This window comes from Salmo trutta, chromosome 30, assembly GCF_901001165.1.
Source record: "Salmo trutta chromosome 30, fSalTru1.1, whole genome shotgun sequence".
Lineage (NCBI taxonomy): Eukaryota > Metazoa > Chordata > Actinopteri > Salmoniformes > Salmonidae > Salmo > Salmo trutta.
Genome location: NC_042986.1, coordinates 28270102 through 28296837, shown reverse-complemented (window position 1 = coordinate 28296837; position 26736 = coordinate 28270102). Strand labels below are relative to the sequence as shown.

The following is a 26736-nucleotide window of genomic DNA, read 5'->3' as shown; positions in this document are numbered from 1 at the left end:
CTACATTGATCATTACATTGATTATTCATTACACATTGCTGTATGACTAATAATTCATCATGGTTTATTGATTCATTTACCTTTATTAGATAATTCTCTTATCAGCGGTATGACGGCTGCGTGGTCCCATGGTGTTTATACTTGCGTACTATTGTTTGTACAGATGAATGTGGTACCTTCAGGCATTTGGAAATTGCTCCCAAGATGAACCAGACTTGTGGAAGTCTACAATTGTTTTTCTGAGGTATTGGCTGATTTCTTTTGATTTTCCCATGATGTCAAGCAAAGAGGCACTGAGTTTGAAGGTAGGCCTTGAAATACATCCATAGGTACACCTCCAATTGACTCAAATTATGTCAATTAGCCTATCAGAAGCTTCTGAAGCCATGACATCATTTTCTGGAATTTCCCAATCTGTTTAAAGGAACAGTCAACTTCTGTATGTAAACTTCTGACCCACTGGAATTGTGATACAGTGAATTATAAGTGAAATAATCTGTCTATAAACAATTGTTGGAAAAATGACGTGTCATGCACAAAGTAGTTGTCCTAACCGACTTGCCAAAACTATAGTTTGTTAACAAGAAATTTGTGGAGTGGTTGAAAAACTAGTTTGAATGACTCCAACCTAAGTGTATGTAAACTTCCGAGTTCAACTGTATATCCCTGGATTGATATGGTAGCTAGGAGATTCCTGAGGTCCGGATTGGATGCATGTAAAAACTGTCCCATTACGGAGAATATCCTAGCTCCATATGAAATTAGGAACATGCGTATCTGGAGCATGTCTACTCCTTATATCTGATAAAATGTCAGATATACGGGAAATATATAGATAAGGTTATACTGATATTGAGCCTTTTCTCCCAGTTACGGTGGTAACAAAATACAGTCACTCATGATTCATCGTGGTTGAAAAACAGAACAGGGCTTCCTTAGAACATACAGGGGTATTACACATAACTTCCTTCTTACAACTGGGTAATGAAGGTTGCGCAACAAGTCCAGGCCCTGCTGTATGTACTCATGTAATTCAGTGTGATTAGATATCATATCTGCAAAAATATTTTTAATGAGAGAACCTTTGAATTTAACAGGGAAAGGCAGCAATGTTGTACACACACATACACAGAAAAATACAGATGCACAAACACAGGCAAAAGAGAGCTGACCAGGACCAAGGTGTACAAAACTCAATTATTTTATTAAACTTCTATTTTATGTAATCTGTATATATAAAAAGTTCTAAAGCCATTGTCCCGAGACTAGAACAGACAGTGAGGCTGGCGTGTGTTTCTCATCACATTTACATTAGTCTTCATTATTCGCCAGCGGCCAGAATAGTACAAACAGACAAGAACAAAAAGAGACGTAACTAAGGAAACAAAATAAACACATACGGAAGAGTAGAGGAAACGACTGCACAATGCAATGTTGTGGAGACAGTCCGTCAGACTAGTAGAGAGAAGAAGACTGGAGGTCCTTGAGAGACGGAAAATGTAAATGTACGGAATAAATAACAGAGGAAGTTGCTTTGCTTACAGTCGATTGGCCATGCCAGCTGACCCCGTGCTCCACTAAGCCGTGATTGAACACGGGGATCCGAGGGGGCGGGCAGAGGGAGTTGTGTAGAGAGGGTGTTGGACCAGTGATACTGTGGAACCATAAGTGCACACCATAGGGTGTGTGGATGTGTGTGTGTGCATATGCATTGCCCTGTTTGAATGTACAGTTGAAGTCGGAAGTTTACATACACCTTAGCCAAATACATTTAAACTCAGTTTTTCACAATTCCTGACATTTAATCCAAGTAAAAATTCCCTTTCTTAGGTCAGTTAGGATCACCACTTTATTTTAAGAATGTGAAATGTCAGAATAATAGTAGAGAGAAGGATTTATTTCAGCTTTTATTTATTTCATCACATTCTCAGTGGGTCAGAAGTTCACATACACTCAGTATTTGGTAGCATTGCCTTTAAAATTGCTTAACTTGGGTCAAACATTTAAGGTAGCCTTCCACAAGCTTGCCACAATAAGTTGGGTGAATTTTGGCCCATTCCTCCTGAAAGAGCTGGTGTAACTGAGACAGGTTTGTAAGCCTCCTTGCTCAGAACACACGCTTTTTCAGTTCTGCCCACAAATGTTCTATAGGATTGAGGTCAGGGCTTTGTGATGGCCACTCCAATACCTTGACTTTGTTGTCCTTAAGCCATTTTGCCACAACTTTGGAAGTATGCTTGGGGTCATTGTCCATTTGGAAGACCCATTTGCAACCAAGCTGTAACTTCCTGACTGATGTCTTGAGACGTTGCCTAAATATTTCCACATGATTTTCCCACCTCACGATGCCATCTATTTTGTGAAGTGCACCAGTCCCTCCTGCACCAAAGCACCCCCACAACAGGATGCTGCCACCCCCCGTGCTTCACAGTTGGGATGGTGTTCTTCGGCTTGCAAACCTCCCCCTTCTTCCTCCAAACATAACGATGGTCATTATGTTAGTTCTTTTTTTGTTTCATCAGACCAGAGGACATTTCTCCAAAAAGTACGATCTTTGTCCCCATGTGCAGTTGCAAACCGTAGTCTGGCTTTTTCATGGCGGTTTTGGAGCAGTGGCTTCTTCCTTGCTGAGCGGTCTTTCAGGTTATGTCGATATAGGACTCGTTTTACTATGGATATAGATACTTTTGTACCTGTTTCCGCCAGCATCTTCACAAGGTCCTTTGCTGTTGTTATGGGATTGATTTGCACTTTTAGCACCAAAGTACGTTCATCTCTAGGAGACAGAATGCGTCTCCTTCCTGAGCGGTATGACGGCTGCGTGGTCCCATGGTGTTTATACTTGCGTACTATTGTTTGTACAGATGAACGTGGTACCTTCAGGCGTTTGGAAATTGCTCCCAAGGATGAACCAGACATGTGGAAGTCTACAATTCTTTTGAGGTCTTGGCTGATTTATTTTGATTTTCCCATGATGTCAAGCAAAGAGTCACTGAGTTTGAAGGTAGGCCTTGGAATACATCCACAGGTACACCTCCAATTGACTCAAATGATGTCAATTAGCCTATCAGAAGCTTCTAAAGCCATGACATCATTTTCTGGTATTTTCCAAGCTGTTTAAAAGGCCCAGTCAACTTAGTGTATGTTAACTTCTGACCCACTGGAATTGTGATACAGTGAATTATAAGTGAAATAATCTGTCTGTAAACAATTGTTGGAAAAATTACTTGTGTCATGCACAAAGTAGATGTCCTAATTGACTTGCCAAAACTACAGTTTGTTAACAAGAAATGTGTGTAGTGGTTGAATAACAAGTTTTAATGACTCCAACCTAAGTGTATGTAAACTTCCGACTTCAACTGTGTGTGTGTGTATATATATATATATATATATATATATATATATATATATATATATATATATATATATATATATGTGTGTGTGTGTGTGTGTGTGTGTGTGTGTGTGTGTGTGTGCATATCTGTGTGATGTGACCTTCTGCAGCCCATGTTCTTCAGTCGCTGGTAAATACTCATATCAACCATATACAAGGACAATTCCCAATCATGATTCTGGGAATATATTTTTTTCTTAATACCCTTTTTGTTTCAATTCTCTTAAATACATATTTTACATCTCAGATTAAATACCACTGTGTGTGCCAACAACGTGTGTGTGTGTGTGTGTTGGAAAGAGAGTGTTGCATGTGCTTTCCAATAGGTATTACTGGCATATTGTGCTGGGTGCTAGGCTCTCCAAGGCCACAGGGTAGATAAAAACCCACAGATCTGAAACCAATACCCTATCAATAGCTGGGGAGGCCAGCAAAGACGTGTGTGTGTGTGTCTGTGTGTTGGGCATATCTGTGTGAGTGTGCAGCCCATGCATATGTGTGCGAGTGCTCAGTCGCTGTCGCTGGTGTCGCTGCTGGGGTCTCCCTGGACCTTGTTGCGATGCTGCATGGCGCGGTGGTAGGCCACCTGCACTGACTTGCGGATGTTGGACTTCCTTCCCTCCAGCATCTTCTCCTTGTCCAGCTCCCGGTCCACCCCCAGAGGAACCAGCTTAGAACGCGGCAGCCACTGCCTTCAGACACACACACACACACACATACACACACACAGGGTTAGAAACACTGTCTCACAGGTAGGTAATTATCCACCCACACCCACAGTGCAGCACTAACTGCTGTGTGTTGTGTCGTGACCTAAAACAAAGTGTATTTTCTCTCTTTGTTCTCTCTCAAAGCGTCCTCTTCAATCACCCCTGACCCACTTCTGCTAGCGAGAGATGGATTTTTTTGTTGCTTTCTTGCATTTCTATGTAAAAAAAACAACATCCTTTGCTCTTGTACTACGTGCAGACAGCCTTTTGAAATGATTTAATGCCGCTGAGCTGCACATTGTTGACTACAGAATGAGGTTTGCTGCTACACTCTGATTCTGGGTTCTCCGCTGCCTCCACTGGGATATAGAATGAGAAGCCTTCAAAACAACACTTCTCCACTAGTGTGAGAGAGGGATAGAGGTTCACATGAGAGAGAGAAGGGGGAAAATGAGTGAGAACAAAGACAGAGAGAAGAGAGAGAGAGGGAGGAAAGAAAGAAGAAAGCGGGGGAAGAGAGAGCGAGGGGCAGAGAAAGACAAACACAGAGGACTGAGAGAGAGACAGACAGTGTACTGACCAGGTTCTCTTGTTGTCGAAAAAGAGTACCAGGAAGAGGTGTTCCCGGGCCTCTTGGGTCATCTGCTCCCCCAGCTTCAGGACCTCCAGAGGGGGCACGGGGATAGGAACCCCTCTGTGGAATACCCCCTCACTGGGCATTTTAGGATCTATGATCTACAGGGGGAGGGGAAGGGTTAGAGGGAGGGTACAGGACAAGTAAATACAATAGTTTTAAGTTTCATGGTATTGGTTGGTATGAGATACTAGCAACTTGTAGCCGAATGGAAATGTCAACCATAGTTTATCCTAATATGTGTGTGTACATCCATGGCTGGATTACCAAAGCAGGGTATGAAGGATAGCCTCTACACTTGGCCCACACCAGGTCCAGAGCATCAAGGGAAGAGTAGTCATCTGATGGCGTCCTACAACCTGATCGGCCCCGTCCCCACCCTACTGAGAGAAACACCCAATACATCACAATCACGGAAACTATGCAGACCCCTTGACTTTTCCCACATTTTGTTACATTAGACTTATTTGAAAATCTACACACAATAGCCCGTTATGACAAATCGAAAACATGTTTAGACATTTTTGCTAATTAAAAAAAAAAAAAACTGAAATACCTTATTTACTAAAGTATTCAGACCCTTTGCTATGAGACTCGAAATTGAGCTCAGGTGCATCCTGTTTCCATTGATCATCCTTGCGATTTCTACAACTTGATTGGAGTCCACCTGTGGTAAATTAAATTGATTTGACATGATTTGGAAAGGCACACACCTGTCTATATAAGGTCCCGCAGTTGACAGTGCACGGCAGAGCAAAAACCAAGCCAAGAGGTTGAAGGAATTTTACGTAGAGCTCCGAGACAGGATTGTGTCGAAGAAACATATCTGGGGAAGGGTACCAAAACATTTCTGAAGCATTGAAGGTCCCCAAGAACACAGTGGCCTCCATCATTCTTAAATGGAAGAAGTTTGGAACCACCAAGACTCTTACTAGAGCTGGCCACCCGGCCAAATTGAGCAATCGGGAGAGAAGGGCCTTGGTCAGGGAGGTTGACCAAGAACCCGATGGTCACTCTGACAGAGCTCAGTTCCTCTGAGGAGATGGAAGAAACTTCCAGAAGGACAACCATCTCTGCAGCACTCCACCAGTCCTCCCTTTATGGTAGTGTGGCCAGACAGAAGCCACTCCTCAGTAAAAGTCACATGACAGCCCGCTTGGAGTTTGCCAAAAGGCACCGAAAGACTCTCAGACCATGAGAAAAAGATTCTCTAGTTTGATGAAACCAAGATTGAACTCTTTGGCCTGAATGCCAAGAGTCACTTCTGGAGGAAACCTGGAACCATCCCTATGGTGAAGCATGGTGGTGGCAGCATCATGCTGCCCCAAAGCGCTCAGGACCTCAGACTGGAGTGAAGGTTCACCTTCCAACAGGACAATGACCCTAAGGACACAGCCAAGGCAACGCAAGAGTGGCTTCGGGACAAGTCTCAATGTCCGTGAGTGGCCCAGCCAGAGCCCGGACTTGAACCCGATCGAACATCTCTGGAGAGACCTGAAAATAGCTGTGCAGCGACACTCCACATCCAACCTGACAGAGCTTGAAAGGATCTGCAGAGAAGAGTGGGAGAAACTCCCCAAATACAAGTGTGCCAAGCTTGCAGAATCATACTCGAGACTGTAATCGCTGCCAAAGGTGCTTCAATAAAGTACTGAGTAAAGGGTCTGAATACTTATGCAAATGTGATATTTCAGTTTTCAATTCCTGTTTTTGCTTCGTCATTATGGGTTATTGTGTGTAGATTGATGAGGGAAAAAATGATTTACAATTTTAGAATAAGGCCTAACAAAATGTGGAAAAAGTCAGGGGGTCTGAATTCTTTCCGAAGGCACTGTGTATACCTCCTAAACACACACACTTTGGGAAAATGAGAGTTAGAGGTGGCACGATAGATGAGATTGACGAAGACAGATAAGTGCATGCATGCCAATGCATGTATGTGTGTGTATGTGTGGTACTCACAGTGTGAGACGCTGCGTGACCCTCCCACAGAGTAGGAGTCGTTCTCTGTCCCTGATGTCTCCTCACTGCTGTCCTCCTGGAAGGCTGAACGAGAGAACGACTGCTTCCCCCGGCCCTGCTTAGACGGAGTGGTACTGAGAGAGAGAAAGACAAAAAGAGAGTCATTCATTCATCCTAAACCAAATGTGTGCATAATAGACAGTGCAGTTGTGTTTGACTATGTGGCTGTGTATAAATATCACAGTGTGTGTCCATGATTACCTGGTTCTGTCAGAGGCAGCACTACTGCTGCTGCTGGTGGTGGATTCAGAGTCAGAGCTGGATCGAGGAAGGCTCCTCTCGTTCCTGTACACCCGAAAACTCTCCGTCACCGGCTGGTTGGCCCCGCCAAAACCGTTAGTGGGCAGGCCTAGCAGATAACGTCGTAACCGTTACAGTTACTAGACTGACCTTAGAGAGTCGTTACAGTTACTAGACTGACCTTATCGAGTCATAACCGTTACAGTTACTAGACTGACCTTATCAAGTCGTAACCGTTACCGTTACTAGACTGACCTTAGAGAGTCGTTACAGTTACTAGACTGACCTTAGAGAGTCGTTACAGTTACTAGACTGACCTTAGAGAGTCATAACCGTTACAGTTACTAGACTGACCTTAGAGAGTCATAACCGTTACAGTTACTAGACTGACCTTAGAGAGTCGTAACCGTTACAGTTACTAGACTGACCTTAGAGAGTCGTTACAGTTACTAGACTGACCTTAGAGAGTCGTTACAGTTACTAGACTGACCTTAGAGAGTCGTTACAGTTACTAGACTGACCTTAAAGAGTCGTTACAGTTACTAGACTGACCTTAGAGAGTCGTTACAGTTACTGGACTGACCTTAGAGAGTCGTTACAGTTACTGGACTGACCTTAAAGAGTCGTTACAGTTACTAGACTGACCTTAGAGAGTCGTTACAGTTACTAGACTGACCTTAAAGAGTCGTTACAGTTACTAGACTGACCTTAAAGAGTCGTTACAGTTACTAGACTGACCTTAGAGAGTCGTTACAGTTACTAGACTGACCTTAGAGAGTCGTTACAGTTACTAGACTGACCTTAGAGAGTCGTTACAGTTACTAGACTGACCTTAAAGAGTCGTTACAGTTACTAGACTGACCTTAAAGAGTCGTAACCGTTAAAAGATAAGAGTAATGACAATGTAATAATGTTGTACAGGCCTAGTGTGATTGTGTATGTGATTGGTTTGATTGTGCGTGTCTTACTCGGGAGAAGGTTGTCGATATCACTGTCGCTCTCAGAGCTGGAGCTGCTGTGGGGTCTCTTCCTCTGCCGAGGGGGAGACAAGAGGGCCAGCTGAGGGGGACCTATTGGACTGGGGTTCACCCCTGCCCCTCCGTGTCCCACGTCCCTGTTCTTAGGGGGACGGCCCGGCCTCTTGGGGGGTCCGGCCATTTTGGGGTTCTTCTTGGAGAAGAGGACAGAGGTACGACGTCCCACCTCTGGAGCGAGAGCCGAGGACGATGCACTTAAATCTGCAGAGAGAGAGGAGGAGGGAGAAGCAGGGAGACAGAGACTGAAAATGTTATTTCATAAATCTAACATAATGAGAGTTAGACATGATAAGTATTGCTAAGCCTATGTGAGATTAATTTGTAAATTAATTCTGGAGCGTGTACACTGAGCTTAGTTTAGATATCCCCTCAGTCTCACCTTTGCCACTGATCTCCTGACTGCTGCTCTCTTCCCCCTCGTCGTGGCGTCCCGTGGATGAGGGGTGATGGGGGAGGGATGGTCCCCTGTCCCCCCCACCCCCTGAGTCCCTGCCCCCCATGCCTGAGCCTCCCTCTCTCTGGTGGGCAAGTTTCCTCTTGATGACCGTCATTTCTTTCCTCAGGGCTTTGGCACGCCGCGACCGACCAATGCTGTGCTTCCCTGAGCTGACCTCATCAAAGCGCGCCTGAAGGAAACACAGCTGCTCCTCCAATGGCAGCCGCCGCCGGTTCTCTGGTAAGAGCAGGTCTAAGGGACAGAGAGAAATGTAACAACTACAGAATCCCACACGGCTATACAGCAACATAATAACTTAAGTGGAAGAGTACAACTTTAAGAAAAGGAGAAGGGGGAGTAGAACATCTGGTGATAATACAGGACTCTAAGCCACTCACCATCCTCATTGGAAGACAGCGGCCTATCTCCGTCTCCGTCCCTCTCTCGTTCCTGGTCCCTGTCCCTCTCTCGGTCTCTCTCTCTGTCACGTTGGCTGTCCGGGCTGGGCTCTCGAGGGAGGTGCATACCTGTGTCATAGTCCAAGCCGATTCGCTCTGCCTGTCTGCGGGCAGTCCTGATCACGGCCCCGCCCATCTCCCGGAGGCGCAGAGCAGCGCGGTAGAACACTGTGTCCTTGGCGTTGTATTTGAGGCAATTGTTGACAATGAGGCCGAAGTCTGCCTCAAAGGCTTCGAAGCTGAGGTAGCGGTGAGCCTCTAGTAGGTTCCACATGGTCTGGAAGTCCATTGGCCTCTCGATGTGGTCCAGGTAGTCTGGCACCTGAGGAGAGAGAGGTTAGGGGTTAAACCCCACCGGCCACAGTATGTGTGAGATAACACAAAGGGGTGTCAGAGTGTGTGCGTGTGTGTGAGTGTGTGTGTGTGTTACCTCGGCCAGGGGGACAGGCTCAGTGAAGAAGTTGCTGGTGTCTCTGTCCTGTAGCTGTTCCAGGGTGTTCCTCAGCAGGACCAGGAAGGGAGACAGCTGCATCTCTAGCGCCATCTGCTGCACCTTGATCTGAACACACAGACAGATCAACGTGTGTCCGCACACCTGCTCACTGTGCAAACGGACAGATGTCAAGTGTGTGTTCACGTGCCAATATACAAACGTGTGCATGAAGTAAGGATGTGAGGAGTGTGTGTGTGTCTCACCGTCTCTCTCTTGAGTTTCTCTCTCTTACGGATGAGCTCCACCAGTAGTCTGGCTCTCTCCAGGTCATGTCTCAGTCTCTGCCATGCTTTCAGCTGCTCCTTCAGAGCCAAGTTATTCTCCTCACTGTCCCTCTGGGGCCCCAACACACACACACACAAAATAAACACACACAAACTGGTTAGTTTGGCAGTGTTACACACCAGTAAGCCTGCATACATAGTTAAATCAGGAAGCAGCACCACAGCCACTACATCACAGCAGAATCAAACAAGGCAATCGCCTGAGACAATGCAACCTTAGCATTTACATAAACAGAGCACACTCTTTCCTTCTGTCTCTGAAAAGCCGGCACACTTCAGTCCAAACACATGCAGAGCTTCTAGTAGTATTCTCCCTACCGCTGTGATAACAACACCAGACAGAGACTGTGTGGTGGTTACCGTGGGAACCTGCGACTGTGGCGCCTGCGGCTGTGGCTGTAGCTGCTCCGTGTTGCGCTGTGACTGCAGGTGGGTCTGGAGCCGCCGCAGCAGAGGGACACCATTCCGGCTCTGCCTCTTCAGGGTCCAGTAACTGTGCAGTCGCTGCATAAACTGGCTCTTCCTGGGCACTGTCAGGTTACTGGTGATCTTACTGAGCCTGGGGAGGAACACACAGGGAGATGGTAGGACTGAAGAGACTGGGAGAGTATGTGAGGTCTGAATCGGTATGCCTTTGTGTCTGCAGTGAGTATGTGTAAGTGAGTGAGTACCTGTGTGGGGGTATACAGGGTGTGTGAGTGAGTACCTGTGTGGGGGTATACAGGGTGTGTGTGTGAGTACCTGTGTGGGGGTATACAGGGTGTGTGAGTGAGTACCTGTGTGGGGGTATACAGGGTGTGTGAGTGAGTACCTGTGTGGGGGTATACAGGGTGTGTGTGTGAGTACCTGTGTGGGGGTATACAGGGTGTGTGTGTGAGTACCTGTGTGGGGGTATACAGGGTGTGTAAGTGAGTACCTGTGTGGGGGTATACAGGGTGTGTGTGTGAGTACCTGTGTGGGGGTATACAGGGTGTGTGTGTGAGTACCTGTGTGGAGGTATACAGGGTGTGTGAGTGAGTACCTGTGTGGGGGTATACAGGGTGTGTGAGTGTGTACCTGTGTGGGGGTATACAGGGTGTGTGAGTGAGTACCTGTGTGGGGGTATACAGGGTGTGTGAGTGAGTACCTGTGTGGGGGTATACAGGGTGTGTGAGTGAGTACCTGTGTGGGGGTATACAGGGTGTGTGAGTGAGTACCTGTGTGGGGGTATACAGGGTGTGTGTGTGTGTGTGTACCTGTGTGGGGGTATACAGGGTGTGTGAGTGAGTACCTGTGTGGGGGTATACAGGGTGTGTGAGTGAGTACCTGTGTGGGGGTATACAGGGTGTGTGTGTGTGAGTACCTGTGTGGGGGTATACAGGGTGTGTGTGTGTGAGTACCTGTGTGGGGGTATACAGGGTGTGTGAGTGAGTACCTGTGTGGGGGTATACAGGGTGTGTGAGTGAGTACCTGTGTGGGGGTATACAGGGTGTGTGTGTGTGAGTACCTGTGTGGGGGTATACAGGGCACAGACACCACGGGCGCTGCATTCCTCTTCTCAGCCAGTATCTTCCTGGCTCTCTTCATCTTCAGTCTGGACTTGGCCTTGGCCCTCTTTGCCCGCTCTGAGCTCCAGCCCTTGGTGTCGTCATCGTGACCTATACTGGGCTCATCGTCCTCTTCCAGCTCGCCTTCACTGTGGGAGGAGCCCATGCTAGCCCCTCCCACCCCTCCGAGGGGGCGTGCTAAGCCGGGCGGGGTGTGGATGTCGCAGTAGGCGGTCTTGCGGACGCTGAATGAGGTGCCATTGGCGCCGGTCTCCCTGACGGGCTCCATCTTCATGTAGAGGCCGGCCTGCTGGGCACAGGTCACGTGGAAGGCTGTATAGCAGTTGGCCTTGTGGCACTGAATGCAGGCCCCTGAGCCGCGCTGCTTGCAGATGTAGCAGGTGAGCTTCCAGCGGGCCGGGGGGATGTGCTCGATGCTGTCGATGGGCTCCAGGAAGACTGTGTTGGCAAAACACACCTGGGGAGAGAGAAGGAGAGGGAGAAAGAGGTGAGGAGATCAGCCACATTCATTGCAACAGGACTGTCAACAGGACAGACTAGAGACATGCACAGCATGCACACACCCCTACCCTCACACACACACCCCTACCCTCACACACACACACTCCTACCCTCACACACACACTCCTACCCTCACACACACACCCCTACCCTCACACACACACTCCTACCCTCACACACACACTCCTACCCTCACACACACACTCCTACACACACTCCTACCCTCACACACACACACTCCTACCCTCACACACACACCCCTACCCTCACACACACAACCCTACCCTCACACACACACCCCTACCCTCACACACACACCCCTACCCTCACACACACCCCTACCCTCACACACACACTCCTACCCTCACACACACACTCCTACCCTCACACACACACCCCTACCCTCACACACACACACCCCTACCCTCACACACACACCCCTACCCTCACACACAAACTCCTACCCTCACACACACACCCCTACCCTCACACACACACCCCTACCCTCACACACACACACTCCTACCCTCACACACACACCCCTACCCTCACACACACACTCCTACCCTCACACACACAGTCCTACCCTCACACACACACTCCTACCCTCACACACACACCCCTACCCTCACACACACACCCCTACCCTCGCACACACACCCCTACCCTCGCACACACACTCCTACCCTCGCACACACACTCCTACCCTCGCACACACACCCCTACCCTCGCACACACACCCCTACCCTCGCACATACACCCCTACCCTCGCACACACACCCCTACCCTCGCACACACACCCCTACCCTCACACACACTCCTACCCTCACACACACACTCCTACCCTCACACACACACCCCTACCCTCACACACACACCCCTACCCTCACACACACACACCCCTACCCTCACACACACACTCCTACCCTCCACACACACACCCCTACCCTCACACACACACCCCTACCCTCACACACACACCCCTACCCTCACACACACTCCTACCCTCACACACACACCCCTACCCTCACACACACCCCTACCCTCACACACACACCCCTACCCTCACACACACACCCCTACCCTCACACACACTCCTACCCTCACACACACACCCCTACCCTCACACACACACCCCTACCCTCACACACACACCCCTACCCTCACACACACACCCCTACCCTCACACACACACCCCTACCCTCACACACACACCCCTACCCTCACACACACAAACTCCTACCCTCACACACACACCCCTACCCTCACACACACACCCCTACCCTCACACACACACCCCTACCCTCACACACACACCCCTACCCTCACACACACACACACCTCTACCCTCACACACACACACACCTCTACCCTCACACACACACACACACACACACCCCTACCCTCACACCACACACACCCCTACCCTCACACACACACACACTCCTACCCTCACACACACACACACTCCTACCCTCACACACACACACCCCTACCCTCACACACACACACCCCTACCCTCACACACACACACCCCTACCCTCACACACACACACACACACACTCCTACCATCACACACACACACACACAGACTCGTACCTTCACACACACACACACTCCTACCTTCACACACACTCCTACCTTCACACACACACACTCCTAGCTTCACACACTCACACACACATTCCTACCATCACACACACACACACACTCCTACCATCACACACGCACACACTCCTACCTTCACACACACACACACACACACACACACACACACACACACACACACACTCCTACCATCACACGCACACACACTCCTACCATCACACACACACACACACACTCCTACCTTCACACGCACACACTCCTACCATCACACACACACACACACACACACACCCCTACCCTCGCACACACACCCCTACCCTCGCACACACACTCCTACCCTCGCACACACACCCCTACCCTCGCACACACACCCCTACCCTCGCACACACACCCCTACCCTCGCACACACACCCCTACCCTCGCACACACACCCCTACCCTCACACACACTCCTACCCTCACACACCCCTACCCTCACACACACACCCCTACCCTCACACACACACCCCTACCCTCACACACACACACCCCTACCCTCACACACACACTCCTACCCTCACACACACACTCCTACCCTCACACACACACTCCTACCCTCACACACACACCCTTACCCTCACACACACCCCTACCCTCACACACACACCCCTACCCTCACACACACACTCTACCCTCACACACACTCCTACCCTCACACACACACCCCTACCCTCACACACACACACCCCTACCCTCACACACACACACCCCTACCCTCACACACACACCTACCCTCACACACACACCCCTACCCTCACACACACACCCCTACCTCACACACACACCCCTACCCTCACACACACTCCTACCCTCACACACACACTCCTACCCTCACACACACACACTGCTACCCTCACACACACACTCCTACCCTCACACACACACCCCTACCCTCACACACACACCCCTACCCTCACACACACACCCCTACCCTCACACACACACCCCTACCCTCACACACAAACTCCTACCCTCACACACACACTCCTACCCTCACACACACACTCCTACCCTCACACACACACTCCTACCCTCACACACCCTCCTACCCTCACACACACACCCCTACCCTCGCACACACACCCCTACCCTCACACACACACCCCTACCCTCACACACACTCCTACCCTCACACACACACCCCTACCCTCACACACACACCCCTACCCTCACACACACACACCCCTACCCTCACACACACACACCCCTACCCTCACACACACACTCCTACCCTCACACACACACCCCTACCCTCACACACACACCCCTACCCTCACACACACACCCCTACCCTCACACACACACCCCTACCCTCACACACACACCCCTACCCTCACACACACACCCCTACCCTCACACACACTCCTACCCTCACACACACACCCTTACCCTCACACACACCCCTACCCTCACACACACACACTCCTACCCTCACACACACACCTACCCTCACACACACCCCTACCCTCACACACACACCCCTACCCTCACACACACTCCTACCCTCACACACACACCCCTACCCTCACACACACACCCTACCCTCACACACACACCCCTACCCTCACTCACACACACACCCCCTACCCTCACTCACACACACACCCCCTACCCTCACACACACACACACACCCCTACCCTCACACACACACACACCCCTACCCTCACACACACACACACACACACCCCTACCCTCACACACACACACCCCCCTACCCTCACACTCACACACACCCCTACCCTCACACACACACACACACCCCTACCCTCACACACACACACACACACACACTCCCCTATACACACACCCCTACCCTCACACACACACACACCCCTACCCTCACACACACACACACACCCCTACCCTCACACACACCCCTACCCTCACACACACACCCCTACCCTCACACACACACCCCTACCCTCACACACACACCCCTACCCTCACATACACACACACAGCCCTACCCTCAAACACACCCCTACCCTCACACACACACCCCTACCCTCACACACACACACACACTCCTACCCTCACACACACACACACACACACACACACACACACACACACACACACACACACACACACACACCCCTACCCTCACACACACACACACCCCTACCCTCACACACACACACACACACACACACCCCTACCCTCACACACACACACACACACACACACACACACCCCTACCCTCCACACACACACACACACACACACACACACACACACCCCTACCCTCACACACACACACACCTACCCTCACACACACACACACCCCTACCCTCACACACACACCCCTACCCTCACACACACACACACCCCTACCCTCACACACACACACCCCTACCCTCACACACACACACACTCCTACCATCACACACACACACACACAGACTCGTACCTTCACACACACACACACTCCTACCTTCACACACACTCCTACCTTCACACACACACACTCCTAGCTTCACACACTCACACACACATTCCTACCATCACACACACACACACTCCTACCATCACACACACACACACACACACACACTCCTACCTTCACACACACACACACACACACACACACACACACACACACACACACACACTCCTACCATCACACGCACACACACTCCTACCATCACACACACACACTCCTACCATCACACACACACACACACACACACACACACACACACACACACACACACACACACACTCCTACCATCACACGCACACACACTCCTACCATCACACACACACACACACTCCTACCTTCACACGCACACACTCCTACCATCACACACACACACACACACACACACTCCTACCTTCACACACACACACTCCTACCATCACACACACTCCTACCATCACACGCACACACTCCTACCTTCACACACACACACACACACACACACACACACTCCTACCCTCACACACACACACCTACCCTCACACACACACTCCTACCCTCACACACACACCCCTACCCTCACACACACACCCCTACCCTCACACACACACTCCTACCCTCACACACACACTCCTACCCTCACACACACACTCCTACCCTCACACACACACCCCTACCCTCACACACACACCCCTACCCTCACACACACACCCCTACCCTCACACACACACCCCTACCCTCACACACACTCCTACCCTCACACACACACCACTACCCTCACACACACACCCCTACCCTCACACACACACACCCCTACCCTCACACACACACACTCCTACCTCACACACTCCTACCCTCACACACACACTCCTACCCTCACACCACACACCCCTACCCTCACACACACCCCTACCCTCACACACACCCCTACCCTCACACACACCCCTACCCTCACACACACACCCCTACCCTCACACACACTCCTACCCTCACACACACACCACTACCCTCACACACACACACTCCTACCCTCACACACACACACTCCTACCCTCACACACACACACCCCTACCCTCACACACACACCCCTACCCTCACACACACACACCCCTACCCTCACACACACACACACTCCTACCCTCACACACACACACCCCTACCCTCACACACACACACCCCTACCCTCACACACACACACACACCCCTACCCTCACACACACACACACTCCTACCATCACACACACACACACACAGACTCGTACCTTCACACACACACACACTCCTACCTTCACACACACTCCTACCTTCACACACACACACTCCTAGCTTCACACACTCACACACACATTCCTACCATCACACACACACACACTCCTACCATCACACACACACACACACACACACACTCCTACCTTCACACACACACACACACACACACACACACACACACACACTCCTACCATCACACGCACACACACTCCTACCATCACACACACACACTCCTACCATCACACACACACACACACACACACACACACTCCTACCATCACACGCACACACACTCCTACCATCACACACACACACACACTCCTACCTTCACACGCACACACTCCTACCATCACACACACACACACACACACACACACACACACTCCTACCTTCACACACACACACTCCTACCATCACACACACTCCTACCATCACACGCACACACTCCTACCTTCACACACACACACACACACACACACACTCCTACCCTCACACACACACTCCTACCCTCACACACACACTCCTACCCTCACACACACACTCCTACCCTCACACACACACCCCTACCCTCACACACACACCCCTACCCTCACACACACACCCCTACCCTCACACACACACTCCTACCCTCACACACACACTCCTACCCTCACACACACACTCCTACCCTCACACACACACCCCTACCCTCACACACACACCCCTACCCTCACACACACACCCCTACCCTCACACACACTCCTACCCTCACACACACACCACTACCCTCACACACACACCCCTACCCTCACACACACACACCCCTACCCTCACACACACACTCCTACCCTCACACACACACCCCTACCCTCACACACACCCCTACCCTCACACACACCCCTACCCTCACACACACACCCCTACCCTCACACACACACCCCTACCCTCACACACACTCCTACCCTCACACACACACCACTACCCTCACACACACACACTCCTACCCTCACACACACACACTCCTACCCTCACACACACACACCCCTACCCTCACACACACACACCCCTACCCTCACACACACACCCCTACCCTCACACACACACACCCCTACCCTCACACACACACACCCCTACCCTCACACACACACCCCTACCCTCACACACACACCCCTACCCTCACACACACACCCCTACCCTCACACACACACCCCTACCCTCACACACACACCCCTACCCTCACACACACACCCCTACCCTCACACACACACCCCTATCCTCACACACACACCCCCTACCCTCACACACACACACACCCCTACCCTCACACACACACACACACACACCCCTACCCTCACACACACACACACACACACACACACATCCCTACCCTCACACACACACACCCCCCTACCCTCACACTCACACACACACACACTCCTACCCTCACACACACACACACACACACACACCCTACCCTCACACACACACCCCTACCCTCACACACACACACCCCTACCCTCACACACACACACACACCCCTACCCTCACACACACCCCTACCCTCACACACACACCCCTACCCTCACACACACACCCCTACCCTCACATACACACACACAGCCCTACCCTCACACACACACACACCCCTACCCTCACACACACACACACTCCTACCCTCACACACACACACACTCCTACCCTCACACACACACACCCCTACCCTCACACACACACACCCCTACCCTCACACACACACACACACTCCTACCATCACACACACACACACACACAGACTCGTACCTTCACACACACACACACACTCCTACCTTCACACACACTCCTACCTTCACACACACACACTCCTAGCTTCACACACTCACACACACATTCCTACCATCACACACACACACACTCCTACCATCACACACACACACTCCTACCATCACACGCACACACACTCCTACCATCACACACACACACACACACACACTCCTACCTTCACACGCACACACTCCTACCATCACACACACACACACACACTCCTACCTTCACACACACACACTCCTACCATCACACACACTCCTACCATCACACGCACACACTCCTACCTTCACACACACACACACACACACACACACACACACACACTCCTACCATCACACACACACACACTCCTACCATCACACACACACACTCCTACCATCACACACACACACACTCCTACCATCACACACACACACACTCCTACCATCACACTCACACACACTCCTACCATCACACTCACACACTCCTACCATCACACGCACACACTCCTACCATCACACGCACACACTCCTACCTTCACACACACACACTCCTACCATCACACACACACACACACACACTCCTACCTTCACACACACACACACACACTCCTACCATCATACGCACACACACTTCTACCATCACACACACACACACACACACACACACACACACACACACTCCTACCATCACACACACACACACTCCTACCATCACACACACACACTCCTACCATCACACACACACACACTCCTACCATCACACACACACACACTCCTACCATCACACTCACACACACTCCTACCATCACACTCACACACTCCTACCATCACACGCACACACTCCTACCATCACACGCACACACTCCTACCTTCACACACACACACTCCTACCATCACACACACACACTCCTACCATCACACACACACACACACACACACTCCTACCATCATACGCACACACACTTCTACCATCACACACACACACACACACACTCCTACCTTCACACACACACACACACACACACTCCTACCTTCACACACACACACACACACACACACACACTCCTACCATCACACACACACACACACTCCTACCTTCACACACACACACACACACACACTCCTACCTTCACACACACACACACACACACACACTCCTACCTTCACACACACACACACACACACTCCTACCTTCACACACACACACACACACACACACACACACACACTCCTACCTTCACACACACACACACACTCCTACCTTCTCACACACACACACACACACACACTCCTACCTTCACACACACACACACTCCTACCTTCACACACACACACACTCCTACCTTCACACACACACACACACACACACACACACTCCTACCTTCACACACACACACACTCACTCCTACCTTCACACACACACACACACACACACACTCACTCCTACCTTCACACACACACACACACACACACACACACACACACACACACTCTCACCTCGGGGATCCAGAGGGCACACACCACGTGGGCCCAGCGTGCATCGTCCGTCTGTTTAAAGGCCCCACCCTTGTTGGGGCAGAGGGCACAGTCGACGGCACGGCTGGGGGACTGGAGGCAGCGGCGACACAGCCACTGGCCCTCAGGGATGTAGGGCACGCCGTAACACTCCTGGTGCACGGCCAGGTTACACATGTCACAGAACAGGATCACATTGCTGTTCTGACACTCGCCGTCGTTACAGATGCAGCAGACGGCGTCCTCGTCGATCAGGGCGCTGGGGTCCGTCTGATAGAGAGGAGGGGAAAGGTGGAGTAGAAAATGGACAAGAGGGTAAGTAAAGGGATAACTATTTAGGGGAACAGACTCACACAGCTAATGCCATTTTACATCCTACTGCTCACTCAATACAGTACACCACACACCCAACAGAAGGTGACAGACAAAGCAAGTCAACATCATGTCTGGAAAGAAGGTGAAAAAAAGCTGGAATGACACAAAATCTGTCATTCAGAGCCAGGCCCAGATATATATATATATATATATATATATATATATATATATATATAGAGAGAGAGAGAGAGAGAGAGAGAGAGAGAGAGAGAGTATCTAGTGTGTCACCTTGTTGTGGCTCTCGAAGTAAGACTCCTTCTCCAGCCGGTCCATGAGGTACTCAAACACCTCCTGGGGGATGGGCGTCACCCCGTCACTTCGCCGCTTGTCATTCATGATGTCCAGCCAGATATAGTCCTCCTCATCAATGTCATACTCCACCTCCTCATCCAACTCCTCCACCGACTTATCTATGTACCTGAGAGAGAGGAAAGTGTGGGGAGAGAGCAGAGAGGAATGGAATGACAGAGTATGGAAATTCAGACCTTCAATACCATCAGCTGAGGCAGGGTACTGTGACTGACTATAATATGATAATATATGCCATTTAGCAGACACTTTTATCCAAAGAGACTTAGTCATGTGTGCATACATTGTTTACGTATGAGCCATGCTCTACCAACTAAACTACAGAGGACTGACTGACCTGTAGTAGAATGATGGTTGTGTGGTACTATGACTAACCTGTAGTAGAATGATGGTTGTGTGGTACTATGACTGACCTGTAGTAGAATGATGGTTGTGTGATACTGTGATTGACCTGTAGTAGAATGATGGTTGTGTGGTACTGTGATTGACCTGTAGTAGAATGATGGTTGTGTGGTACTATGACTGACCTGTAGTAGAATGATGGTTGTGTGATACTGTGATTGACCTGTAGTAGAATGATGGTTGTGTGGTACTATGATTGACCTGTAGTAGAATGATGGTTGTGTGGTACTATGATTGACCTGTAGTAGAATGATGGTTGTGTGGTACTATGACTGACCTGTAGTAGAATGATGGTTGTGTGATACTATGACTGACCTGTAGTAGAATGATGGTTGTGTGGTACTATGATTGACCTGTAGTAGAATGATGGTTGTGTGGTACTATGATTGACCTGTGGTAGAATGATGGTTGTGTGGTACTATGACTGACCTGTAGTAGAATGATGGTTGTGTGGTACTATGATTGACCTGTAGTAGAATGATGGTTGTGTGGTACTATGACTGACCTGTAGTAGAATGATGGTTGTGTGGTACTATGATTGACCTGTAGTAGAATGATGGTTGTGTGGTACTATGACTGACCTGTAGTAGAATGATGGTTGTGTGGTACTATGACTGACCTGTAGTAGAATGATGGTTGTGTGATACTGTGATTGACCTGTAGTAGAATGATGGTTGTGTGGTACTATGATTGACCTGTAGTAGAATGATGGTTGTGTGGTACTATGACTGACCTGTAGTAGAATGATGGTTGTGTGATACTGTGATTGACCTGTAGTAGAATGATGGTTGTGTGGTACTATGATGGTTGTGTGGTACTATGACTGACCTGTAGTAGAATGATGGTTGTGTGGTACTATGATTGACCTGTAGTAGAATGATGGTTGTGTGGTACTATGATTGACCTGTAGTAGAATGATGGTTGTGTGGTACTATGATTGACCTGTAGTAGAATGATGGTTGTGTGATACTATGATTGACCTGTAGTAGAATGATGGTTGTGTGGTACTATGATTGACCTGTAGTAGAATGATGGTTGTGTGGTACTATGACTGACCTGTAGTAGAATGATGGTTGTGTGATACTATGATTGACCTGTAGTAGAATGATGGTTGTGTGGTACTATGATTGACCTGTAGTAGAATGATGGTTGTGTGGTACTATGACTGACCTGTAGTAGAATGATGGTTGTGTGGTACTATGATTGACCTGTAGTAGAATGATGGTTGTGTGGTACTATGATTGACCTGTAGTAGAATGATGGCTGTGTGATACTATGATTGACCTGTAGTAGAATGATGGTTGTGTGGTACTGTGATTGACCTGTAGTAGAATGATGGTTGTGTGGTACTGTGATTGACCTGTAGTAGAATGATGGTTGTGTGGTACTATGACTGACCTGTAGTAGAATGATGGTTGTGTGATACTATGATTGACCTGCAGTAGGATGAGGGTCGTGCGGTACTATGACTGACCTGCAGTAGGATGAGGGTCGCGCGGTACTGTGACTGACCTGTAGTAGGATGAGGGTCGTGTGGTACTATGACTGACCTGCAGTAGGATGAGGGTCGCGCGGTACTATGACTGACCTGCAGTAGGATGAGGGTCGCGCGGTACTGTGACTGACCTGTAGTAGGATGAGGGTCGTGTGGTACTATGACTGACCTGCAGTAGGATGAGGGTCGCGCGGTACTGTGACTGACCTGTAATAGGATGACTGTCGTGTGGGTGCGTCAGGCCTCTCCTGGTCAAGCTCTCTGTACACCACCTCAGGCAGCTTGACTGCTGGGCCAGAGGAAGCGCTGTGGTGGTGTGACGATCCCTCCTTCTTCTTCTCTTTACTCTTGTGCTTCCCGGACTTGGGTGTGGCCTTCCCCCCGTTAGCAGCAGGGGTGTCTGGCCTGTCCTTGCCCCCCACCTCACTCCCTCCTCCCCCGCTGTCACCCCCATTACACACCCCTCCCCCACCTCCGCCCAAGGACGGAGGGTCCTCGGCCCCACTGTCGTCCTCTGATACCACGTCAATGTTCTCAAAGATGCTGATGCGGTGGATGTGTCCATGGATCTCCAGCTCCACCATGCGCTGGGCCTGGGCATAGGTCATCGTCTCCCTGCCTGGGGAGTGGGAGTGCTCTGACTGATTAGGACTCCCAGGGGTGTTCCCTGCCTGCCCTGGCCCACCTCCCTTTCCCAGCCCTCCCTCCCCATCCCCGGTCCCCACCAGGGACATGCGAGGGGGGCGCCCCTTCCTCTTCTTCTGGGGCATGCCCTGTGCAGGCGTGGGGTTGTCATGGTCGTAATGGTAGAGGTGGTACTCGATGCCGCTGTAGCTCTTGTAGACCTTGCGACAGGTCTCCACTGGGCACTCGTAAGGGGGCTTGGTGGCTCGGAGGTTGTGGCAGAAAGTCTTCACGTCAAAGTCCAGCCCCATTGTGCCGATGGCCACTGCCGGGACAGGAGCTGTTCAAGCTTACATCTAAGACAGAGAGGGGAGGGGGAGGGTGTTGGCATCTCTCACTTCAACATAATTGAAACACAGACATGCCAGTGGGTATTATGTCAAAATAAAAGTCAGTCTATGTTGAAAACAACACAGTTGTGTCCATTGCCTTTAGCCCTTTGGAATCCTAAAAGCTATTCCATGTTGTCTTGCTGATTTCTAGGAAACAAACCCCTGCAAACAGCAGGCACGTGGCTGGATAGTTGTCAACTTTACCATGGCAACGACAGGTGCGTCTGACAATTTTTCTTGCTAGCTAAATCAATGCAAATTAAATTTTACTTGCAATACTGCTTACTTACCGTTACAAGAAACAATGTTAACGAATAAAAGATTGTTTAAAATCTTAAACTGAAGACACAAAAAGCTAGCTAGATAGCCAGTAACCGGATCGATTTGACAACCGAGATAAATTACACGTTTGGAATGTTGGATTACAGATAACAGATACATTCAAGTTGATTCGACCAGATGCTTTTATATCAATCATAAAGTAGACTTCTAAACACCTGCCGATAGCCTCCACTGTCATTGAATAAACATATTCACCAGAAGTACCAGATAAAACTCTGGCAAGCTAATCAATGTATAAGATAATAAATCATATGAATGACTCTTTTACTCTTGATCGATCGAATGTTTAGCCCCTGTATTCATTTGGATAACGTAATCTTATGTTATTCTACTCACGTGCTCAAAGATCCAACGAAATGTGTAGCAATTTACTATAGCTTGCAAATGCAACCAGATAGCTATATCCACTAGATTGCAACTATTGTTGCTAGTTGGCAGAAAAATGATACATTTGTATCTATAGAAGCCTGAGAAACATTGTAACCATTCTTACAGGTGACAACAACCCGAGGTGATACAATGTAACAGCTCAAATGATGTATCAGCTTGATACAATGTTTCCCTCCACAATGTTTAGACCTCACCCTGATCAACCAAGCCACTACAAAATAACACCCTGTGTTACCTGATTGCAACCTATTAATGTAACTAAAGCAAAACCATTTCCTTAGTCATCAATGTGGTTCTAGGGGAATTACATTTACTAACAGGGAAAGATAAATATGTCATAATTATATTAATGTAGCACTCAGAATCCTGGGTCTTATCTCGCTACCTATATAGGATAAGAAACTATTCGAAAAGCAAATTGTAACATAAATCAAAGCACAAATACATTGCGTTTTGAAAAAAATCATAAAACACCTTACAAATGTAAGTCTATTTCTCTCTAGACACCACGAATACATAGTCAATGTAGCTCTGAATTAATAAACACTTACTACTCAGGGCTCCTCAAGCTTGCGTGCTGCAAAATCTCACTCCAGCTCGGTAAATGGGACGATTGCAGATCGATTTATTTATGATATAAAACACTATCTTAACACAAGAAATGTGGGGTAAATGATTTACACGACAACACAATATCCTAGTAATTTCATTGTGATAGGAATAATTCAGGAACTCCAGCGAACAAAAGGGGCAGCCACTGCTGTACGGCATAGGCGCGTGTGGGCACTTTCGTCAAATAGAAAAGGATTTGTTCTATGGTGTATTATCGAAATTAGGCCCTAATTTCGATGTGTACTATTCTTTGATGTTTGAGGAAGGTGTACTTTTGAAACCAATGGAAACCTAGGGAAGTGGCGTCACGTTTTCACCGTTAAATGTAATTTGGTTCCTTTTGTTGTTATTTTTCGGTGTGGCGAATCTAACTATCAGTTTCACACTTTTTAATATACATCTGGATAAATATGCACTATAAAGAATAGAATGTCCAAAGACGAAAAACATACGGATAAAATACGCTACATTCGATTTTATGAAAACTTCTAAGATCATTGTTTTTTCTTTTTGTCACTTGCGAATCTGCCAATGTGGAAACGTAAATCATATATGGAGGGTTTCCGCCATACATTTGAATATGAAAACGACAGATTAGAGTTACATGTGCACGGTTGGTTTGAAATTGATTATTTGATCAGTATGCACACATTTTCATATAGCCTGGCAAAGGAAGACAATATATATATAGTTCTACAGTCAAATGTAGATTTTCATTGTTCACTATAGGCCATGTCTGTTATTATAGGCTTAATGCCAGTCATCTATTGTGATTACTGTAATTTGACATTTATACAGTAGTAATGTAGGCCAAAATGTAATTTTATCATGATGGTAATACAAATAAAAGATGGCAGACTATCAAAAAGTGGAGGTGGGTGGAATTGTCATTGGAGGTCAATTTGAACAGACTCATTTCTGGAGGAAAGATAATTAAGCCTTGAAATATACTGATGTGTTGCATTTATTTTCATGGTGTGGTTTTCATATAAGTCCTTGGACTTCCAACCACACCTGCAAACTTTCTTTTTTTTATAATATTAGTTTTTTTACATCTGTATTGTTGTCTATCACTTATTTTCTTTGGTGCAAATAAACAAATATATATATATAAAGGCAACATGTAGATTATTGGTCCCATATTTCATGAGCTGAAATAAAATATCCCAGAAATATTCATTACGCACAAAAAGCTTATTTCTCTCAAATGTTGTGCACAAATTTGTTTACATCCCTGTTCGTGAGCATTTCTCCTTTGCCAAGATAATCCATCAGGTGTCAGGTGGAAGCTGATTAAACAGCATGATCATTACACAGGTGCACCTTGTCATGGGGACAATAAAAGGCCACTCTAAAATGTAGCAGTTTTGTCACACAACACAATGCCAGATGCCTCAAGTTGA

General features: G+C 48.7%; 1 protein-coding gene across 3 annotated transcripts; it reads right to left on the bottom strand.

The window, feature by feature from the left end:
- Window positions 1-3564: 3564 nt before the first annotated feature.
- brpf1 (bromodomain and PHD finger containing, 1) lies at window positions 3565-25621 on the bottom strand. 3 transcript variants are annotated; one of them, XM_029723674.1, is made up of 16 exons: window positions 25273-25621; window positions 23181-23953; window positions 20996-21185; window positions 20375-20662; window positions 11195-11712; window positions 10027-10267; window positions 9628-9759; window positions 9362-9490; window positions 8872-9253; window positions 8417-8725; window positions 7969-8238; window positions 6962-7109; window positions 6701-6834; window positions 5006-5121; window positions 4685-4839; window positions 3565-4086 (listed from the first exon to the last, which is right to left on the bottom strand). In XM_029723674.1, exons 2-16 carry the CDS (start codon window positions 23906-23908, stop codon window positions 3903-3905), a joined length of 3924 nt encoding a protein of 1307 aa, XP_029579534.1. In that variant the 5' UTR covers window positions 23909-23953; window positions 25273-25621; the 3' UTR covers window positions 3565-3902. The 3 variants fall into 3 exon arrangements, with proteins under 3 accessions (XP_029579534.1, XP_029579535.1, XP_029579536.1); XM_029723675.1 differs by having other exon boundaries at window positions 5006-5118; XM_029723676.1 differs by having other exon boundaries at window positions 10069-10267.
- Window positions 25622-26736: the final 1115 nt, after the last annotated feature.

Coding starts and splice junctions, on each gene's coding strand:
- brpf1 (XM_029723674.1), bottom strand. CDS start 23,908: ATGGGGCTGGACTTTGACGTGAAGACTTTCTGCCACAACCTCCGAGCC. Junction 6,835..6,961: donor GCTGCCTCTGACAGAACCAG/GTAATCATGGAC, acceptor TCTCTCTCTCAG/TACCACTCCGTCTAAGCAGG. Junction 4,840..5,005: donor ATCCTTCATACCCTGCTTTG/GTAATCCAGCCA, acceptor CTCCCCCTGTAG/ATCATAGATCCTAAAATGCC.